General features: G+C 43.2%; 1 protein-coding gene across 5 annotated transcripts in view; it reads left to right on the plus strand.

The window, feature by feature from the left end:
* The first annotated feature begins 3,955 nt into the window (after positions 1-3,955).
* Positions 3,956-20,340, plus strand: part of sulf2b (sulfatase 2b) — a 34,269-nt gene continuing 17,884 nt past the window's right edge. The window contains exons 1-6 of one of the 5 annotated variants that reach the window (XM_054773024.1): positions 3,956-4,093; positions 4,172-4,343; positions 18,260-18,472; positions 18,701-18,821; positions 18,896-19,014; positions 19,091-19,242. In XM_054773024.1, coding sequence (XP_054628999.1) covers positions 18,313-18,472; positions 18,701-18,821; positions 18,896-19,014; positions 19,091-19,242 — 552 coding nt within the window. In that variant the 5' untranslated portion in view covers positions 3,956-4,093; positions 4,172-4,343; positions 18,260-18,312. Of the gene's footprint in view, positions 4,344-18,259; positions 18,473-18,700; positions 18,822-18,872; positions 19,015-19,090; positions 19,243-20,340 lie in introns of those variants that run through there. The other 4 variants (XM_054773060.1, XM_054773033.1, XM_054773016.1 and 1 more) reach the window with 4 other exon arrangements.

The raw sequence follows: 20,340 nt of genomic DNA on the forward strand, positions 1-20,340 counted from the left end.
TTTCACACTGACATACACACACACAATGACTGTCAGTCAGACCACACACACACACAAGGAGGAGGGGTGGGGGTGTCATTATGAGGACAAAGCTGCAGAGAAGTCATGTGAGGAGTTAAAATAGCTGATGGATGGCTCAGAGGTGTGAAAGAACGCCGACTGGGAGCATGATGAGGAGGAAGAGGCGGAATGTGGAATGTTATTAACCAGTTATCAACCAATCAATCAATCAATGAGAGGTTGGAGTAGACTGCCTCTTAATTCTTCATTTTAGCAAGACATTTTGGACAATAGTGTGCTTCCAACTTTGTGGGAACACTGAGGGGAAGACACTTTTCTCTTCCCAGCACACAAAGCAAGGTCCATAAAAGCATGCTTGGGGGAGTTTGCTGTGGAAGAACTAGACCATCGTGACATCTGACCTCACGCACGGACACTTGCTGTTGTTGCTGTCCCAATACTTTAGTGGCGTGAGCAGACGGAAAGTAGAGAGACTGAGGAGTCATCAGAGGATGCAGACGTTCTTATCAGATCTTTATAAGCTTATTGATGGGCTCAGCACGCTGATCAATAGTCACACAGGTCACCTTCCTCTTCCTTTCTCTCTCAGCATCCTCCTCCTCCTCCTTCCATGTAGCCACCGTGTTTGAAAGCCTTCTAGAACACTTGTTTCTATCATGACGCTGAAGACTAAGCTGTATTTAAACAACATGAACTCTTTTATTGATTTTATTCTATCTTCTCTAACAAGGTAATTGTTTAATTAGTGAACTTATGTAATACATCGTGTCGTATAGCTGCGGTCTACTTGTGAAGCTCCGCCTCCGCTCTAAGCCTCGCCCCGGGCTGACATCTCCTAGTAACAGATGACCTATGATAATCGCGCATGCATCTTTGTGCTGAGCGTGCTTACAGGAAGTGATGTCACAATTTGTTTTCCAACAACAAGCTTACCTGACTCCGCCCACATGGTATGTGTTGTCATGTTTGAAAATGCCAATTATGCTGATATGAATGAGGTAGTCGGAAGTTTAATAATTACCTTGTGAATATTGGACCAAAACTGGAGGAAAAGATCCCAAAATTCTGGTCAGTGGAGGAACGGGATGAAACTATCGACAGGAACACGAACTCAATGTTCCTCACTGATGTGACAAAAAAGGAAATCTGACATTGTCAATAAATGTAAAGCGTAAAAGCATCAACTGATTGTAATGGAATCGATAAAAATGGTAATCAACCAGATCGCAAAACCGCTGACGTACATCAGTAACTTGGTAAATTTCGGTAAATTTCCAAACAAAATGAAAACAGCTACAGTACTTCCAATTTTCAAAAATGGAGACAAACAATTTACAAACTATCGCCCAGTTTCATTATTACCACAATATTAAAAAATTATTGAAAAGTTATTCAACAATAGAATAGGTTGGACAAATTTATTAATAAGAATAACATTTCAACTTGTAATAATTACTATAATGCTACTTGGTAATAGCAGAAAGGATACTTATGTGCAAATACAATTTGATGGAGTGGACATTGAAAGACTGAACAAAAGTACATTTCTGTGGGTCATTATAGCTGAAAAGATGAGCTGGGGATGTCACATTAAAGATATACAACATAAAGTGGCCAGAAATACATCAACATTGAATAAAGCAAAATTCGTCCTCGATCAAAAATCACTCCATACTCTGTATAGCTCCCTGTTATTACCATATCTAACTTATTGTGTGGAGATATGGGGAAATAACTATAAAAGTACACTTCACTCGCGAAAGGTACTGCAAAAAAGATCAGTTAGGATAATCCATAATGCCTCCTATAGAGAACATACAAGTCCTCTATTTCTAAAATCACAACTATTAAAAATTTATTATCTATTTAATTTTCAGACAGCTAAAATTATGCATAAAGCATACAATAATTTACTACCCAAAAATGTCATACAATTCTTCTCAATAATAAAGGAGAAATATGACCTCAGAGAAAAATTAAAAATTAAAACATTTATATGGGAGAACAATGATAAAAACCTTCAGCATTTCAGTATGTGGAATGAAATTATGGAACAGATTGAGCGGGGAACTCAAACAATGCACTAACATGAGCGATTTCACGAAACAATACAACCAGTTGATGTTTGCAAAATGTGTACATACAATGCTACGGCGAAACAACACAACACTGACGACTAACTTCTTGTCACGTATTATTCTTCATTCTTATGTGAGTACATTGCCGGTATCCAACATTTGCCAATGCTACGTCTAAACACTACCACACTTACTACTAACTCTTCATTTTTGTGAGTTCGTTGTCAGTATTGACCCATTATCAACTATGTTCTGTTATGTCTATTTCATACATATTATTCATACATATTATTTGTTATGATTGTCATATGAAGTAGTAACGGTGACAAGAAATTTGACTAGTATTTTACCACATTTTTACATGTATTCAACCAGAAGAGAGTTCATTTGGAATGCAGGAAGTGAACAAATGAATTGCAATTGATGTTGAACGGGGCACCTGTCAATCAAAGAAGAAGCGTAAATATCACGGCAAATGCTCCTGGACATTCTAAGCCATATAAATACTCTGAACCTGGCAGCCATGTTGGAGGCAGTTCATGTTTATTAGCATGGTGACGACCTCACGCTGCTGTGCTGAGTGGTCGTTTCCACTCAGTTAAGTGTTGGCTTGCATGTGTGAAGACACCTGTTGCTCTGACGCATGAAAACCTTTCAACCAAAATAATGATTACATTACAATAATGATTACATACACCAAAATAGTGATTACAGTGCTAGGCTCTTCATGCTGAGGTGGTGTTGCTTAGTTTCAGCACGTCACCATGATAAGGCGCACAAATAGCCGCCATCTTTCAACGTCCATTTGCACAAACATACAAATGAATGTACCTATACACACATTGATGCTACAATGCATGTTGGGAAGAAAACAGGTGTGGCTACTGCAGCTTGCACACAAACATACACTATAATGTAGTCCAACTGTTATGTTTTTTTCGGGTTGACTCTCTCGGCTGTCATTATGGCAGCCACGCTGATTTCAGCCACGCTTGTGACCACGCCCCAATTCATGTTTTCACGCCTTGTTTGCTTCACTTGTTAGCACTTTAATGTTCGCCATCACCATGGAAATGCCTGTGTGTGCGTATGTGTGTGTTCACATGGGAGAACATAAACAGACTTCTTGTTCAGCTGTAACTCACCCCGCCTTCTCCTTCCAAAGTGAGGCCAGCAGTTACATGACCCCCCTCACTATCATTCCCCCCAATCCTGGCCTTCCTGCTTGAAGTTCTTTGTGAAGTCATGTTTTCATGTTAGAGGACCTAACGCCCTCTACAGGCTCTTCATCAGGGCTGAGCTGCTAGTACTAAAAAGTGTTTGCATATAATGCTTTTACAAATTTTTACAAATTGCAGCATTGTAACAGAGAAGGCCCACTGAAAATGCTAACCTCCTTAGCGTGAGTTAAAACCAGCAGTTTGACACACAAAACGCCTTGAGGCAGCCTAATGAAAATGCAATGACAGCAAATAGTGTTGGTAAGTCGTCATCAAACACTTGACGACGTCATGAGGTGATGTCACATGTTTGAACTTTATTAACACACGTGCACCAGGAAGTCGTCTATCACTTCCTGTTAAAGCCTACGACGTTACAAAAATTATTAACGTTTAAAGATAAAAATATTTTTTATTGAAATGAGGGGAAATGACCTCGACTCTCTCTGTGTGTGTGTGTGATATTTATGTTCCCTCTGCTTGCTACGCCCCTTCCAGTCAGTGAGGCTGATGTCCGAGACCGCCCATTAGTCCTCGTAGCGGCCAAGTCCCGCCCCCTGCCTACGTTCTCTCTCTCTGTCTCTCTCTCTCTCTCTCTCTCTCTCTCTCTCTCTCTCTCTCTCTCTCTGCTGGTGTGAGAGAGAAGGATGGAGGGTGAAAGTGGAGAGGCCGGCAGACGTGTTGCAACAGATGGCTTTACCAGCGGCGGCGGCGGCGGAGCTCTGGAACGCCCTTAGACAGGCAGTGAGGGAGGGAGACGGCGGGGGCAGAGGGGTGAGAAAGCTGGGACAGAGCTAGTGAAAAATAATCCGAGTGAGACCTCCCACTCGTTTCTTAACTCTTCCTCTGCAGACAGAAGACAGAACGACGTCAGCCTGAACGCAAGTTTGGAAGCAAGACTTTTCTTCATGTAGGACATGACTCTTTGACTGGAGCCTTCCTCATCCTCCTCATCCACCACCTCCTCAGGGGTCCAAGAGGAGAACACCTGCCTCCACAGAGGAGCTTCCACAAGGAGCAAGAGGTACACCAGTCATTCTACTTTGGAGACTTCTCTTCAATATTCACTGTGTGTGCGTGTGTGTGTGTGTCTGTGCAAGTGAGTGTGCATGAGATAGTGCTCATTACTTCCTGCCTTGCCAGCTTGTTGTTGAGGCCATTCAGGCTTCATGGTGAAACTTCTTCTGTGGTGCTTTAATTGGAATACATTAAATTAACAACAGAATTTAACAACAGTGAAAGTGATCATCAAACATCAAGTCCTTGGTCAGCATTGTAGTATAGCATTGTGTGCTAATAATGTCAAAACACTATGTTAATAAGATGTTGCAATAGCCTCTTCCTAGCATAGCATAGTGGACTAGCGGTGTTGTAACACAACGTTGTGTGATGTGGTCATACCACAGCGCAGTGCTTATGACGTCGTAGCTTAGCATTGCATGACTTTGTCTCCTTAGCATTGTATTGTACGTTGGTCATGTCATAGAATTGCTTTGCACGTTAGCAGCGCTACAGTTGTCCTATGGTGAGTCTTGCAGGGACATCCTAGCATCTGAGCGCATTGTTTCATAGTGACATATTGTGTGTCATGCTGTCAACATGACAACATATACAGTTTGTAAAGGAGCACAGCGTTGTGAATTATTTCAATATTGTGAACTTCCCGTTGGCGCTGTGGACGCACTTTCTGCGGTCATGTGTCACCACCGGAGGCAGTGTAGAGTCACAGAAGAAGGTTTCACATCCATGTGAACAAAAGGGGGTCAAAGAGAAGACATAACGAGGACATCGTTGGCCACGCGACACACTGACATCATCAGCTGATCCTGCTCAGCCGCTCGCCCGGGGGTGAAACCATGGCAGTGCGGCCCGGTGACCTTTGAACTTATTACAGCTGAGAGTCCTGGGGGTGCCTGCGCACACACACACACACACACACACACACACACACACTCAAACATGCTTGCCTTTGTGTGTATGTGAGGACCGTGTCACAGTTGAGCCGCAGGCGGTCACGTTGTGCCCCTCACACACGACCTCCTCGTACTTCCCGTTTCACAACGAGGGACGTTACAATGTGACGCACTGCAGGCGACTGTCAGGGTGGTCACATGACCACATGAGTCGCCAGCACGAGGAATGTCTCAATTTGTCACTGCAGTTGCGTTGTGGGTAATGATGTGAAGTATGTGTCTGCAGCTAAGCTGCGTTACGTGATATCTTTAAGGTCAGCGAATGTAAACATCCATCCATCCATCAATCTTCTATCCTCACTAGGGTCGCGGGGGTATGCTGGAGCCTATCCCAGCTGACTTAGGGCGAGAGGCGGGGTACACCCTGGACTGGTCAGCAGTCAATGGCAAGGCACATATAGACAATCATTCACACTCACATTCATACCTATGGACAATTTAGAGTCTCCACTTAACTTAACATGTGTGTTTTTGGAATGTGGAAGGAAACCGGACTACGTGGGGAAAACCCATGCACGCACAGGGAGAACATGCAAACCCCATTCAGAGATGCCCAACGGAGATTTGAACCAAATGTAAACATAAATAGCAAACATATTTATTCGGGTTTTTAGTGTCACGAGATTAAAACATGACAATATTTCTCGTTTAGAGAAAAGCTGTCTCTCAGGAAGAGGGCAGCCAGCAGTCTACCATACTGCGAACTATGGCTTCGCTACTGGGAATGATAATACACGCAATATGGAAGTGGCAGTGCACGAGGCAGGATTGGAAGTGCACGTTAAGTACTTTACACACACTATAAACCTTGTAATTCCCAGCATCGCTCGCTTGCGACATGTGACAGTTTTTATGTCTGGGTTCAACAGCCGGTGTTAATGTCCAAGCAGAATCTGTAGTAATTCTACATTTGATCAAAGCTACTTAATAGTTGTCAGATGAAAACACGATAGCTGCATATGACTTCCATCAAAACGTGATAATAGAGTCGGATCTACTTCCTGGTACGGCACTCTACGCATCCTGGGAACTGTAGTTCTTTTAGCATAAACATAAGGCTAATCTTCTGCAATCGGCACTCTGTTTTACACGTGTCTTTATTAGTTGTGTAATGGTACACAAAAATTTAATTTCGGTTCGGTTCAGTTTCTTGAAGTGCTCGGTTCGGTTAATTTTCGGTACAAAAAAGGGAGGAAAAAATGACTTAAAATGCTTTTATTAAAAAATAAACATGACATTTAAAAAAAATAAATAAATAAAAGCGACCCATTTGGGTGATTTTTGGGTGAGTTTTTTTAAAATACAAAAATAATAATAAAATAAACAGTTGTATTTAAACAATTGTTTAAACATTGTGGCGAAATGTAATGGACAGTTACAGTTAAATAGCTCTCCAACCATCTGTCGTAAGTGAATAGCGGACACATGTGGTAGCTCGTTGGCGACATCACTTTTAGCTTTTTCATAAAGTGCTGGTATGAACAACAAACTGAAGAAACAAGGGTGCTCTAAACCATTTTTTCCATGACTGTACCAGCGCTACCAACAACTGAATATGGACGTACTCTAGGCTTCTCGCTTGCATTTGCCATGATGCTATTTGTCACGCCTGCGAGCTACTAGCGTTCCTCCCCCTCAGTCAATGGTGTCCGACACTCAGAGGCGTCCGTGCGGAAACTCACCCACAAGACTGTAGCTCCGCGTGAAGCGCTTTGATCACTCTACTAATACATTTTCTGAGAAAAATAGCATAAAATATAACCAAAACGGTACGCAAGTGGACTGAACCGAACATGCAGAACCGAAATGCTTCAATACATCCATGCGAACCGTTACATCCCTAGTCTTTACAAAACTACACATACTACACTGTAGTACCACCTACAACTGTCATCATTATTTTAACTTTTAGAAGGTTTAGTTTTTGTTTCAATTTGTGGAAAAAAGTTCAACAGTTAGAAGCATCATGCTTAGGTAATGTATGCAGCATTATAAAACATTTCAAAATGTACCTGCATTGTTTTCTGACTCAGTTAAATAATAAAAAGTCTTTTTGTCCAGTCCTATATTTTAAAAGTAATGCTAAAATATCGTCTAGTTCTCGTGAACCCAATATTGTGTATCGTTTTGTCTCGAGAGCTGAGTGTATCGTAACACCGCTAATATTTATGCTTCAATGTATTGCGTATTGCTTCTAGAGACAATAATCTTGTCAATTAAAAATGAGAAACAACATACAATTAAATGAAAACAGTAAAGAGAAGCCAACACAACAACAGCATGTTACTGGTCACCATGGCAGCCCTCATCAATCCCGGCAACACAGAAGAAGTACAGCTGAACACTTCTGGTTGCGGCCTGCTCTGCTTCAACACACACACACACACACACACACACACACACACACACACACACACAGACATTTATAAGTGGCTGTCAAAGGTGGTTGATGACATTATCAGTAGGTATAGCTAAATGTGGCAGGTGGTCATGTGACTTAACCGTACACTTCCGATTGGTTTCCACAGGACTGTGCTGATGGATTTCTGGCAGGGTGTGTGTGTGTGTGTGTGTGTGTGTGTGTGTGTGTGGGGGGGGGGGGGGGGTAGACATGCAGTATGTCACAAAAGTGAGTACAACCCTCACATTTCTGCAAATATTTTATTTCATTATATCTTTTCTTGGGAAAACACTAAAGAAACGACACTTGCATACAATGTACAATTTGCTGTCCCCTCAAAATAACTCAACACACAACCGTTGATGTCTAAACCGATGGCAACAAAAGCACACTTATGTTAAATTGAACTAATTGGTTCAAAAGTTTAAGACCATCGCTGAAAAATAATAAAAAAACTCTCCAAACCAGAATAAAAAATGTTCTCAGTAGGACTCAGTAATGAGTATCTCCACCGTTCACCGTTCTTTTTTCAATCAAAAATTGCTTTGGGCATGCTTAATGGGAGTGTTTCCAGGAGGCTAGTGGGAACATTGCTCCAAGTGGTGAAGATGGCTTCAATAAGCGAATCAACTGTCTGAAACTGATGGCCATTTTTATAAACTTCCCTTGCCATCCATCCCCAAATGTTCTCTATGGGATTTAAATGAGGGGAACATGCAGGATGGTCCAAAAGAGTGATGTTATTCTCCCTGAAGAAGTCCTTGGTCAAGCCAGCATTGTGAACTGCAGCGTTGTCCTGTTGAAAAACCCAGCTGTTACCACACAGACGAGGGCCCTCAGTCATGAGGGATGCCCGCTGCAACATCTGCACGTAAGCATCCGCCATTTGACGATCCTGCACCCCCTGAAGCTCCAGTGTTCCACTGAATGAAAAAGCACCCCAGATCATGATGGACCCCCCTCCACTGTGCCGGGTAGAAAACATCTCAGGTGGGATCTCCTTGTCATGCCAGTAACGTTGGAAGCCATCTGGACGTCAAGGTTACATTTTTTCTCATCAGAGAATAAAACTTTTTTCCACCTTTCAATGTCCCATGTTTGATGCTCCCTGGCAAAGTCTAAAAGGGCAGTTTTGTGGCGTTGAAGGACACGAGGTCTTTGAATTGTTTTTTTGTTTTTTAAACCCTTTTCCCGCAGATGCCGTCTGATGGTCATTGCGTTGCAGTCAGCGCCAGTAAGGGCCTTAATTTGGGTCGAAGACCGCAAAGCATCTTGATGCACAGTCAATTGGATCCTCCGGCTCAGCGCAGGTGTGATTTTTTTGGGTCTACCGCTTGACTTTTTTGTTCCATAATGCTCAGGATCTTTAAAAAAATGTAGAATGACTGATTTACTGCGCCCAACCTTAGCAGCAATGGCACGCTGCGAGAGGCCTTGCTTATGCAGCTCGTCAATCCGACCACGTTCAAAAAGAGAAAGCTTCTTAGCTTTAGCCATCAGGAGGGCATGACAGTGTGAATGCCTGACAGAAAATGAACATTTTGAACAGATTTAGGCTTTTATAGCCTTTGGTCTTAAACTTTTGATCAGCTGATAAACAGCCTATTTCAGTTTAATTGTTGTTTTCAATAAATTACTTTTTCAAAATGCTTTTTGTCTCACTCCCCCTTCTTGTTTTTGCATATTGTAGCTCTACTTAAAACCTCATTAAGATCCAAATGTGCAAAATGCAAATTCTAGCAATTTTTCAACTGGTTTTAAGATTTTGATCAGGAATATATTTTGTCAGCATAGAGTATGTGCTTTTTGGGTTAGTAAATAAAACGTTAATTAAATGCAGAAATCCTTACATTTAATGATGCAATACATGATTGGCCAATTTTGCCTAGTAATTGAGAAATGGATGTAGCCTGGCTAACCTTTCTAATGGGATGTCAGCCTCTGAACACATTGCTACAAAATCTTCAACAAACTGCAATGACATGTTCATTACAGCTTGTGATTAAGGAAGATTTAGTCACCAATGTAATTCCAATCGCGTTGTTAATGTAAGATATTTTTATGACACCCTTATTTTTGTTTACACAGTTAGATGCGGCAAAAAGTGCTCTTATTTTGAAAGCTGGAGGTGTGTTGTGTGTGTTGAAAATGTGTCTTGACGACTAAGATGAGCTGTGTGCAAGAATAAACGTGCCTCCTGTCTTTTTAACTCAGAATCTGCACATTGTTAGCAGCCATTTAACACTCATCCAGCCTGAGTCGCACACACACAGCCGCACTACCATGCTCTGCTAAACTAAGCTAATCCCGCTAGCTTCTATTCACACTCCGTAAGAGAGGGGTTTCCAAGTTTTTTCACCGCCATTTTTACATGTTTAGTTTGGGAGGGGGCAGGTTAGTGTTTGTGAAGAGATCCCACCACGATTAATCGGTCCACCGAGGAAATACTTCGCCACACGAAAGTTCCTTCTCGTCAGAATGACATCATTTCATTCACATTATTTCACTTTCCGCGAGATTCCACGTGTAACAGTAAATTATGTTCTTATTGGCCGATTCCGTTAACGCGAAAATCATAGGGCCTTAAATTTGCCATTTCTTCTCCCCGGATTCATGTATCCAGTGTTACTAGTTACAAGTGTTACTAGATTAGTGTTCCAAGGCTTTAGGTGTGACTCAGGAGCAGGTGTGTTAAATTTGATGTTATCGTTCTCACACTCTCTTCTACTGGTCAGTGGTTGGTCAACATGGCACCTCATGGCAAAGAACTTTCTGAGGATCTGGAAAAAAAGAATTGCTCTCCATAAAGATGTTATGACGAGCTATAAGAAGATTGCCAACACCCGGAAACTGAGCTGCAGCACTCACAACAGGCTTCACCATGGTCCACCAAGGAAGTCAAGTGCACATGCTCACTGTCATATCCCAAGGTTCATTCATTCATTTTCTATGCTGCTTGTCCTCACTAGAGTCACGTGGGTATGCCTATCCCAGCTGACTTTGGGTGAGAGGCAGGGTACACCGTGGACTGGTCGCCAGCCAATCACAGAGCATATACTGTATAGACACAACCTTTCACACTCACATTCATACCTATGGACAATTTAGAGTCTCCAATTAACCTAACATGCATGTTTTTGGAATGTGGGAGGAAACCGGAGTACCCGGAGAAAACCCACGCACAGGAGAACACTCCCAAACAGAGATACAAACTCAGCGCTTCCAGATCTCCTGACTTTGTACCCATATGCTAACCACTAGGCCACCTTGAGGCCCTTTCCCTTTCTGAGGTTGTATTTGTAAAATAGACGTGTGAGTGCTGCCAGCATTGCTGCAGAGGTTGAGGGGTTGGGGGTCAGCTTGCCAGTGGTCAGACCATACGCCGCACTATTATTTTTTGTTATACATTGTTCCCTCGTTTATTGCGAGGGATAGGTTCCCAAAATAGCTTGCAATAAGTGAAATCTGCAAAATAGCCAACTTTATTTTTTTTTACAATGGTTATATATGTTTTAAGGCTGTAAAACCCCTCACCATACACTTAATACACTTTTCTCAGACAGGCATTAACATTTTCTCAAGTTTCTCTTGTTTAAACACTCTTAAGTTCATACCTTCATTTGAATTTTAATGATCAACAAATGGACAAATTTCTTGTGTCCAACCTCGTAGTTGGACACAAGAAAATTGTGTCCAAAATTTCTTGTGTCCAACCTCGTAGTTGGACACAAGAAATGATTAAGTGACTCATGTGCATTTCACTCCTCTGATCGTGCCTCTCCGTCCTGGTGCCGCTCCGCTGAAGCGTTTTTGTATCCTTGCTAAAACATATTGTCCCTGTCGTCATATTTTCCTCCTACTCCTCGTCCTCCTCCAGCCAAAGATTCATTTATTCCATAATGCCGCCCTACAGCCGCGTAACATCTGCCTTCCTTCAGCATGTCCAGAAGTCCAACTTTTTGTGCAATGGTTAGCGTCTTCCTCTGCCCTTTGGGTGCAGAACGTTTCGTCAACATTGTGGATTTTGTCGGGGAGAAAACGTGCACCATACAGAGTTCAGAGTCTCTGCAAGCTGTTTGCTAGCGATCAGACAACAGGAAACACGGCAGTTCGGCATGGAGATTGATTGACAATGCTCCACAGCCAATCAGGACGCAGAAGACAATGGGCAGGTTCTCCCTTAGCCAATAAGGACGTAGAACACAATGGGCGAGTTCTCCCTTAGCCAATAAGGATGCAGAACACAATGCACTGATTCTCCCTTAGCTAATCAGGATGCAGAACACAATGCAAGTTCATAAAATTCTACAAAAAAAAAAAACACGAAACAGCGAGTCTGCAAAAGGTGAACCGCGATGGAGCAAGGGTAGCAACCAGGTGAGGAGTACAAAGACAAGTGTATCTACAGTCAAGCATGGTGGTCGGAGTGTCATGGTATGGGGCTGCATGAGTGCTGCTGGTACTGGGGAGCACAGTTCATTGAGGGCACATGAATGCCAACACGGATTGTGACATGCTGAAGCAGAGCATGATGGCCTCCCTTTGTAAACTGGGCCGCATGGCAGTATTCCAGCATGATAACAATCTCAAACACCCTTCCAAGATGACCGCTGCCTTGCTAAAGAAGGTGATGGTAAAGGTGATGAACCTATACCCTATTGTGCGTCTGTGAGGCATCCTCAAACAGAAGGAGGAGTGCAAGCTGTCTAACATCCACCATGATGTCATCATGGAGGCCTGAAAGTAGGATTGCTGAAGCAACCTGTGATGTTCTAGTAAAGTCTCTGCCCAAGACAGTTAAGGCAGTGTTGGAAAATAATGGCATCCACACTAAATAATCACACTTTATAGTCTGTCCGTGTGTGTGTGTGTGTGTGTGTGTGTTGTATCCCTCCATCAGTATGCTGGTCATGTTCTTCACCAGAAGGAAGACTGAGTGGAGAATGGGGGGTGGTGATGTGAGGGGTGTTAGTCGTCCAATGTGTAGTAGTTTTCATTACATTTTTTTCTTCCTGCTCCTCTTCTTCACGCCATAGACTTGATGTCCACATGAGAGGAATGTCAGCTGCTTCTGTGGAAACTAGAAAATGAAAAAAAGTCATTTATTGTTCTAAATGGAACCGTCAGCCAAGGTCAAAGTCTCATGCACGAGCACGATAGATGTGTCCTATTGTCAAGGTGAACTTCCACCCTGCACAATAGAAATAAAACTAGTTGTACATTTTTTGTATATTTTTATTCAAATTCATCTATTCATTGTAAAATATCCAATTAACGCCTCTATTCAATTAAGAGAGTCACCGGGTGGATGGTCTGCAAAAGCAAATCATCGCTCGGTTCTCTATTAAGCGCTTAGTCAAAAAACTTTGCCACTAACGTCTGATGCCGTTTTCTTATGAGCTCCACAAGACGGCAGTAGCCGCATCTAAAGGGTTAGTTTGGATTTTTTTACCTGAAGTTGTCACGCTCCGTGAGTTAGCCTGCGTGACAGCTTGGTTTATTTTCCCTTTTATTTCTCAGTTCCTGTTTCATGCCCTTATTTTGGTGTTACTTCCGTTTCTGCTTCGTCCTGTGTTTTGCCTGCTTTGCCTTTCTGTTCACTCGCACCTGCCGCTAATTTCTGTTTGTTTTATTTAGTCTGTTTTATTTAGGTGTGTGCTCTTTTGTTTGTCGAAGCGTTGTCATTGAACTGCTCTTTGTTGGTATCCTGCCGCTGCACAGCAGCTATAATTGATAAAATAGACATTTTACCCGCAAGCGAGTCTCATCTCTTGTATCCTGGGGTCGCCGCCACAACACCACAATGCGCGAACGTGACAGAACTTGTATGACATCACCATCAGCAGTGTAGTACATCAACAGTGACTTTCCCCCCACTTTGTCCCGTGAGCCGAGTTCTTGTTGGTTTTTGTTGTGGAAGAAAGGAGTTCCGGCTAGTAGCTGGGGTCTCTTAAGTTAAGCATGTTGCTTTTCAAAACAATATGGGTTCAAAAGAGTAATACATTTGCATCACAAAACCTTTGCCCACAAAAAAGTCAGACCTCTCAGTCGCTTAGCGTTAATTTCTCTCTGTTCGTGTCACTGCGCGCTGCCGCTTGTCCATTGTTGTGTATGCGTACCACAGTGCTTACATGCGTGGGGACAAGCGGCATCACGCAGTGATATCAACGGAGAGAAAATAATGCCAAGCTTTTTCACACCACTGTACATGTCACAAACGCCAATTCTACAACTTTACAGGGTGACATATTAAAGGAAATATTGCGTTATTATATTATTGTTTATTATTGTTCTGTATTATAACAGTGGTTTATTTGGTCTCAGAAAATGTTGACAATGATATCATTTAGCATCAATTTGTGGAACAATAAACATTTCAAAATGCACAAGCATTGTTTTGTGACTCGGTTAAGTAAAACAAAAAAATTGTCCAATCATATTTTTTCATTGTACTTGTCTTAAAATGTTAAAATCTCTTGTCTTGTTTTCGTGGACCCAATCTTGTGCATCGTCTCGTCTTGAGTTGGGTGTCTCCTAACACCCCTATAAAAATATATAAACTGCAAAAAAAAAAAAAAAAAAAAAGGAACACTTAGTCATTCACAATGTCAATCGCATTTTCATAGCTCATGATTGGCTCCTGTCAAATAAAGAGATGACTGGTCCTCACGGACTTGTGCGCGCCACAATATGCCACTTTATGGCATGGACACGTGCGGCTTATACACCGGTGCTGCTTACACACTCTATGTACAAATCTGATTTTTCCTCTAAATTTAGTGAGTGCGGCTTCTACACCGGAATTTACGGTAAATTAGAAAAAGTTAGAAAATACTTAGTGTTCCTGTTCGATTGACGTAAGAACTTTCACTTCCTGTTCTTACTTGGCGGTGACTATTGTCATGGTTACATTGCTTGGTGGAAAGTAGGGGTGCAACGATTCCTCGAATAATTTGAGTACCTCAATTACAAAAAATAATTGAGGATTTTTTTTCTGCCTCAAGGAATCGTTTACATCACCAATGCACTTATGTCACCCACACAGGGGACGAAGAAGGAAGCAGATGGTGCGAGAAGATTGACGAGGCGAGAGAATGCGACAAGGCAACGAAAGGAAAGGGGAAAAAAATGTAAAAAACAGCCAAAAATATGGCTAAACAGCGAGTTGAACACCGTGACATGTATCTGTTGTAATGCGGCACTTACATGCCACAACAGCACATCTTATGCATCATCTAATCCGAATTGAGTGGAAGATCCGAGACAAGGTTCAATTCACGTAGCACAAATCCGTGAGATTAAGGTTAATGTACCTTACTAACGTTAGCCGTGTGGAGGGCTAGCTTTGTTTTGATTATGACTACTGATGTATGTGTGACAGTTTATGGTAACGTGACTTTATTTCATCTGCAAAAACACAGCGCTGTGAGTTAAGATGCAAAATAAAAACATCTTAGCTCACTAATCAGTAGGTGCTCATTTCTAGCAGACAATACTGTGTAATGGAACAAGGAAGTGCATGTGTAACTCACTTAGTTGAGAGTAGTGTGTTCCACCACAGGTGTCTTTATTTTACTTTGAACACTGCAAAAGCTCACCATCTTATAAAGAATATTTGTCTTATTTCTAGTCAGCCTGTTTACATTTAGGATTTATAAATCCACAGCCATCAACATCATGTAATTTAGTCTTAGTAATGTCTTAGTAAAGTAATTATTATTTCTCTCCTTTTCCAGTAAATAGTTACAGTCTGGGATGGATAAATTCATCTACAAAAGCACCATCATGGAGTCCATCAGACCCATGGAAATACACTTTGTGTAAAATGCACAATGTGGATTTAAGAAATAAAACGGTTGATTATCTAAGAAATTCAACCAATTGCTCATTCATTATTTAGTGAAATGCTTTATTTTCTCTTGTGTATTTATAATTGCACTTTAACCAAGCAAATATATGTTTTTTACGATTAACTCGATTAATCGACAAAAATTTCGGTAGAATACTCGATTACTGAAATATTCGATAGATGCAGCCCTGCAGAAAGAGGAATACCGAAATGTGGTCACGATGTCTTTTGACTGGTCTTGTTTAACTTCCAAGTCACTTTGTTCACATGTGACTTACTACTGACACTGTGTGTGTGTGTGTGTGTGTGTGAGTTTGTGCACTTGTTGTGACCCAGTAAGAGGAACGGGACATTCCTGATTAATGATGCAGTTTAGACTCTAACAATGACACATACACAGTGTTGTTGATGTTGTTGTGTGTTACACACACACACACACACACACACCCACACACCCACACACACACAGAGTGTGATGCAGACGTCGTTCCAGGCTGCTTTCCTGGCCAGATGACGTTCTCTCCTCCACATTCCTCTCCATGTTTTCCCACATGTTCCCGATTAGCAAGAGGAGAGCAAGGCCCGCGGAGCACTTGGGTCAGAGTTGCCATGGTGACGCACACTGCTGCACACCGATTGGCTGCCTCCCTCTTCACCTGGGAAGGCAGCACTCCCTGACCTTTGTCCTCTGCCTAGACGTCCTAGCATAAGCATGTTGCCATAATGTCTACTGTGGTGACCTGCAACCCCCTCTGATGCTAGCTTTGCTCGATTTCTTGTGTGTGCGTGTGTGTGTGTGTAATATCCATTTGTTTATTTGCGTCTGTGAGTGGGCAGCAGGCTAAAACACCCGCAGGGATGGCGAGGGTGAACGAGAGAGAGACAGGGAACGTGGACTCTTTGTGTCGACTCTGTTCTCTTTACAAGTCAACATTCTTCAATTGGACATGACTTGATCAGCGAGAGGAAGAGCAGAGAAGAAGAATAAAGGCGGGGAGAAGTGTAGTGTAGGACTTGTGGAGGAAGTGTAGGAATTAGGGGAGTACGAACTCAGGCTGATGCTAGAGGACAGTGATGACAACTGAAACATTCTGCTAGGCTAATGCTAAGAGCATTGCTTGATGCTAGCAAGGAGATGATTCACATTTTAGCAGAAAACAATGAATATACACTAAATTGTAGGGATACAACAGTACAGTGTTTCCTTGTTTATCGTAGGGGATAGGTTCCCAAAATCCCCAAATTGTTTCGTTGTTCATTTACAAATTCATTTACAAGCTAGCAAGCTAGCGATGACACAGGAGACATGGCAGAATGGCATGAAGGAGATTGATTGACAATGGCCTACAGCCAACCAGGATCCAGAAAACAATGGGCGGTGCAGACAGACAAGAGAAGGAAGAGAGAGAGCGAGAGAGAGAGAGAGACACTCAACTTCCCATAATGCAATTCTTCTTAAAGGGGCAGGCTTGGCCTGTAACAGCGTGCAAAAAAAAAAGAAGCACTAAAAAAATCTGCGAAAGGTGAAGCGCGATAGAGCGAGGGAACACTATTTATTGTTTATTATTCAGCTATATGTGTACTGTGTACAGTCATGGATTGATGATTAGACCATCCTTGGTTCTTCAGTTTCTTGTTCAGTTTAATGCCTGGTACAACTGAAGGCGCCTTTGTTTGGACAAATATAACAATGACCACAAAAATAGCTCGTAAAAGTTACATTTTTTGGCAGTACAATGCTAATGCTATTTATGTAAGAACTTATGTGATTTTGGTTGTTATCAAGAAAACCATGGAAGTTGCTCGATATCAACTCAAAACAAGTCTACCAACTAACTTTAAATATCATACAAACCGAAATGGAGCGAAATAGAGAACGTGAGCTGTCTTGTCCCTTACTTAATGTGTACTGCGCGGGAACATTTTACACACCTATACCATACTGAAAAATCAGATTTTGAAAGCGAAAAATATAAACATGAAAGATATTACTTCCATCTTTGTGAAGGGTGCGGGGCCTGCTACATTTGGAGGGCAGCTGTGTTTTCTTACTGTAGCTTTAAAAATGTCTTTATCTTTTCTATATGTACTCATTGACACTCAAACAAGTCATTAAGTTGTGGGGTGAAAGGTCTGTGACCTTCTTGTTAAATTAATGATAAAAATACAAACTAATCACCTTTAACACATGCGCACAGGTCAGACGTGTGTTTTGTAATGGCTGCACTCGAGCTCACACACACACACACACACACACACACACACACGCACGCACGCACACCCACACTGATCAACTCACATGATGCTGACAGTGCAACGTGTTCACTGATGCTCCAGCCGGCTCTTCAGGATGGAGACAGCGGCTCCTCTCTGTTGCCATGGTAACCACTTTGCTGACCTCTCACCTCAGTGCAGTCCAGAGGTCACTCTGATCTTATGTGGGGGTGCGGGCCATGGACTCCCAGCAGGCAAAGCTTCTGATGAATATGGACGAGAGTGTTTGTTAGCGCTGCATCTCGTTAGCAGCCAGCTGCACCCGCCCACAGCTCATGAATATTAATGTCCACATGAGTTGCAATGGGGGGGGGGACGGTGAAGGCTCATCAGGGTGACGAACGCACGTGCGCGCGCTCCTCACGTGTCATGATCCCTATGTCACTCTTTAGTGTGAGCATCATCCTGACCTTTGACCATTGCTGTAATTTTCTGACTTCCAGAAGCTGAATCAGCTGATTGGTTGACCTTTGGGTGAGGTCAGGGGTCGTAAGCCATGGCGGGCAGACTCCTCCTCATCTTGTTGACATTGATGATGCTCAGCCACGCTCACTTCCTGCCAGGCCAGCGACTGAAGCCCCGCCTCCAGAGAGACAGACGCAACATCCGTCCAAACATCATCCTGGTCCTCACCGATGATCAGGACCTCGAGCTGGGTGACTGAAACATCCACACATATGTTATTGTTGTTATACCAGCACTTTTACACTGCTAGCGTTGTTCGCTAATGTCGTAGCTATTATCCCTTGTCCACGTACACACTTCCAAAAAACCAATTAGCCAACATTGCTAGGAGAGGTGGAAGCAAAGCCAATAGGCGGCTATTGATACTTTGGCTACGAGTGTGACGTTGGGGTTCAAAGGTCACGTGTGCGTCTGTGTAGGCTCCATGAATGCCATGAATAAGACACGCCGCATCATGGAGGAGGGCGGGACTTCTTTCTCAAACGCCTTTGTCACCACGCCCATGTGCTGTCCGTCACGTTCCAGCATGCTCACTGGAAAGTAAGTGTGCTAGCAACATATTACAGCTAACCTGAGCTTTCAATCAAACAGAAGCTCACTGTGGGTGTGTGTAGATACGTGCACAACCACAACACGTACACCAACAACGAGAACTGCTCATCCATGTCGTGGCAGCGGCAGCAGGAACCACGAACCTTCGCTGTTTACCTCAACAACACAGGATACAGGACGGGTACACGCACACATACACACACACGTTCACTTCCTGACAGTGTGTTTACTCATGTTTGTGTGTGTGTGCACGGCAGCCTTCTTCGGGAAGTATCTGAACGAATACAATGGCTCGTACGTTCCGGTTGGCTGGAAGGAGTGGCTTGGCCTGGTCAAGAACAGTCGCTTCTACAACTACACGCTCAGTCGTAACGGGCTCAGAGAGAAGCATGGCGCACAGTACCCTCAGGCATGCAAACACACACCACATTCACGCACTTATATACAGTACAGTCATGGAAAAAATGATTAGACCACCTTTGTTTCTTCAGTTTCTTGTTCATTTTAATACCTGATACAACTAAAGGTACCTTTGTTTGGACAAATATAACAATGACCACAAAAATAACTCATAACAGTTACATTTTTTGGCAGTACAATGCTAATGCTAATTATGTAAGAACTTATCAAACACACACCACATTCACGCACTTATTGTCACGATGCGGTTGGGTGCCGGTCTGGGAACTCCCAATGCAGAGGCTGGAGGCAGGTAGGTGAGCACTGAATTTATTCTGTCCCAGAACTCACAACGAAAAGCGATGGTGACAAAACAGATACACCATGAAAAAATGAAACACAAATAATGCCGGTTGGAGGCAGAGTCTGCTGAGCGCTAGCAAGAGACTGGAAACAATACGAGGCTGAGAGACACACACGGCTGGAACGTGGTGTAGCGAAGGAATAATCCGGCGTTCTCCAGCTGTCCGTAGTCAGTTTAAGTAGTGGCGTCGGCACTCAATTACAGGTGCGTTCAGCAGCTCCGCCTCCAGCCCGGAACTAAGGATCTGGACAGAAAACACAGAAAAGGCACGGGAGACGAGGGCAACGAGAGAGAGCCCTGTGAAACGTGACAGTATTTCCCCCCCTTAACAAAGGGCGCCACCTGGCGGCCTACCTGGCTTCTCCGGGAAGCGACTGTAAAACTCTGATAGTAATTGGGGATCCAGAATGAGGGCACGAGAGATCCACGAGCGGTCCTCGGGGCCGTAACCCTCCCAGTCGACCAAGTACTGAAAACCCCTGCCCCTTCTTCTCACATCCAGAATGGCCTTGACCGTGAATGCGGGATGGCCGTCGATGAGCCTGGGAGGAGGAGGAGGCACCTCCGGAGGGCTTAGGTTGCTGACACTGACTGGTTTGATGAGGGACACATGGAAAGTAGGATGAATTCTGAGGGAGTCCGGGAGCCTCAGCATGACGGCCGAGGGACTGATGACCCGTTCCACAGGGTAAGGACCGATGTACTTGGGTTGTAGTTTCTTGGAGTCCGTGTGCAGGGGTAGAT

This window comes from Dunckerocampus dactyliophorus, chromosome 1, assembly GCF_027744805.1.
Source record: "Dunckerocampus dactyliophorus isolate RoL2022-P2 chromosome 1, RoL_Ddac_1.1, whole genome shotgun sequence".
In the NCBI taxonomy this organism is placed as follows: Eukaryota; Metazoa; Chordata; class Actinopteri; order Syngnathiformes; family Syngnathidae; genus Dunckerocampus; species Dunckerocampus dactyliophorus.